At 48.6% G+C, this 2,500-nt stretch overlaps 1 protein-coding gene across 19 annotated transcripts in view; it reads left to right on the plus strand.

Moving 5' to 3' along the window:
* Positions 1–2,500, plus strand: part of frya (furry homolog a (Drosophila)) — a 74,309-nt gene that overhangs the window by 42,991 nt on the left and 28,818 nt on the right. For all 19 annotated transcript variants that reach the window (XM_081700242.1, XM_081700250.1, XM_081700249.1 and 16 more), the window contains exons 29-33: positions 111–265; positions 834–933; positions 1,264–1,435; positions 1,726–1,985; positions 2,230–2,376. In XM_081700242.1, coding sequence (XP_081556368.1) covers positions 111–265; positions 834–933; positions 1,264–1,435; positions 1,726–1,985; positions 2,230–2,376 — 834 coding nt within the window. The remainder of the gene's footprint in view (positions 1–110; positions 266–833; positions 934–1,263; positions 1,436–1,725; positions 1,986–2,229; positions 2,377–2,500) is intronic.

A 2,500-nucleotide genomic window follows, 5' to 3' on the forward strand; every position in this document is an offset into this window, starting at 1 on the left:
TTGAACCAGATGCACCTCGCCCGCTTCCAGGCGGATTCTGGGGCTTCACGTCACTCCTGTTGACTTACGATGGCTGTCGCGTTTCTGCCCCGTGTGGCCTCTCTCTGCAGGTGCACCAGCTGGGCTGTGAGGTGGTGGTCCTTCTGTTGGAGCTCAACCCAGACCAGACGAACCTGTTCAGCTGGGCAGTGGACCGCTGCTACACCGGCACCCAGCCGCTCACCTCCGGCTGCTTCAGGGCCATCGCCGCCGTCTGCGGAAGCAGGTGCGCAGGGCGAAACCAGTCAAACCAGTGCGCTTTGGTGGGATCTAGGAACGTCAGTGTCCTAGGCTGACCTCAAAAGCCCTGAGATTACTTTGAACTTCTGTTCACAGCGTTTTCCTGGAAACTGGACCCACTTTGCTTATTAGGCAAAACTTTGCATTGAAGGAAATCAAATTTAAAGCGCGATTCTGGAAGTGGTGCTATACCATTCATTTCCTCATGTTTTAGAAAATCATGCATAGCAAAGTTTTGAGACATGACTGAATTAACCTGTCGAACTGCCCGAATATTTCACAAATTTCCATGTTTCCCAAACCTCCTACTAAGGAAGTATTATAGTATTAGTTGTGAGTGTTTATGATTGTGTCTTCCTCCTCTGCATTTAGCACCTCCATTATACATGGATTTGGTCCTTGGCTAGAGCTTGTTCAAATGCTAACTTGTTTATAAACACAGTGCTAAGAGAAGTCTCTCTGGTGGAAACCAGAAGCCGTATTGTGTTAACTGTGTTTTTTGACTGGACGGGAATTTTTGTCTTAGTTTGAATTGCTCTTATCTGTCTGTACAGAAACTACCCTTGTGACATTGTGACGCTACTCAATCTCATCCTGTTCAAAGCATCAGACACCAGCAGGCAGATCTATGAAACTGCTATGCAGTTAATGCATGTGAGTGGACAAAAAGATCCAAAAATAGCAAGGATGGAACATAGAAGCATGTATCATAGACTTAATATGTGTGTGCGTGTTTGCTTGTGTGTGTGTGTGTGTGTGTGTGTGTGTGTGTGTGCGTGTTTGCGTGTGTGTGTGTGTGTGTGTGTGTGTGTGTGCGCGTGTTTGCGTGTGTGTGTGTGTGTGTGTGTGTGTGTGTGCGTGTTTGCGTGTGTGTGTGTGTTTGCTTGTGTGTGTGTGAGTGTGTGTGCGTGTTTGCTTGTGTTTGTGTGTGTGTGTGTGTGTGTGTGTGTGTGTGTGTGTGTGTGTATTCTTCTGCATTACCAGATTCTGGAGGCTAAGCTGCGTGTGTTCTCTAAGCGGACAGTGGAGGAGAGTAGCAGCAGTATTCTCCATGGCACCCACAGGCCTCTGCCTCCACTCTATAGCCTGTCTCTGACTCAGCTCTCTGGCCAACTCGCCACGATGTACCCAGAGCTCACCCTTCCCCTCTTCTCAGGCGAGTGTGTGTGGACGTGTGCGTGTGTGCCAGAGTGTGTCTCCGCGTCTAGTCATCATATCAGGGTTGCATCTTGAGAAATTAAACAGGTCGCCTTCGTAAGTTAACAGAACGTTTTCCACTGCAGTACGGCATTCACTGTTTCAGTGTTATGGTTGCTGTCATCATTCACCCACTGTATCTTACCTAATCTACAATCCTCACAGTACCCTTAATCTCTTTAATACATATAGTCAAAGTTCATGTCAATATTTCCATATTCTGCTTTTTCTTTTTTTGACCTTCCTCAGAGGTCAGCCAGAGGTTTCCCACCACCTATCCTAATGGGAGGCGGGTGATGTTAACCTACCTGCTGCCGTGGCTCAGAAACGTCGAGCTAGTGGATGGGGGTCTGTGGGCAGCCACTTCCAGCCCCTTCCACCCAGCAGATGCGAGGAAGAGGCGGAGCCCTGGCATGGGCCCGCCCTCTCCGCACCTCCCAGGCACGGGGTGGGGTTCCCCTCAGGCCACCCTGTTTGTTCTCAACAACCTCATGTTCATGACCGCCAAGGTGGGCTATTTAGTCTGTAGCATCACTGTGCTATTATAATACTTTACTCACGTTTATACTTATTGAAACTGCAATTGTTGTTTGTTATTGTTTTTTTTAATTTTTGCTTTGGTTAGCTCCTCGAATTAGACACGCTTGTTTTATAGCCACGCATTTGTTATTAAACCTTCATCAGAGAATCGTAAAAGTCTAGTCTAGAATCCCTCGTGAATGAAACGTTCTCTTTGACGTCTGCATGTGCCAGTATGGCGACGATGTACCTGGTCCAGAGATGGAAAACACCTGGAACGCACTGGTCTCCAATGACAAATGGAGCGGTAACCTGCACACTGCGCTGCAGTTCCTCGTTAGCCTGTGCGGGGTGGCTAGCGACACCCCTCTCCTGCCACACGTGAGTCTCTCTGGAAAGCCGTCCACAGACTGCTGTCTTACCTGTGCATGTGCTTCAGAGGCACTGAGCGGTTTGGGATTTGGAGGCCGGTATTGTTGGGGAAGGGAGACACAGATGCCATTTG

The sequence above is a fragment of the Electrophorus electricus genome, chromosome 17, assembly GCF_041902795.1.
Source record: "Electrophorus electricus isolate QZ-2024a chromosome 17, ASM4190279v1, whole genome shotgun sequence".
Classification (NCBI taxonomy): Eukaryota; Metazoa; Chordata; class Actinopteri; order Gymnotiformes; family Gymnotidae; genus Electrophorus; species Electrophorus electricus.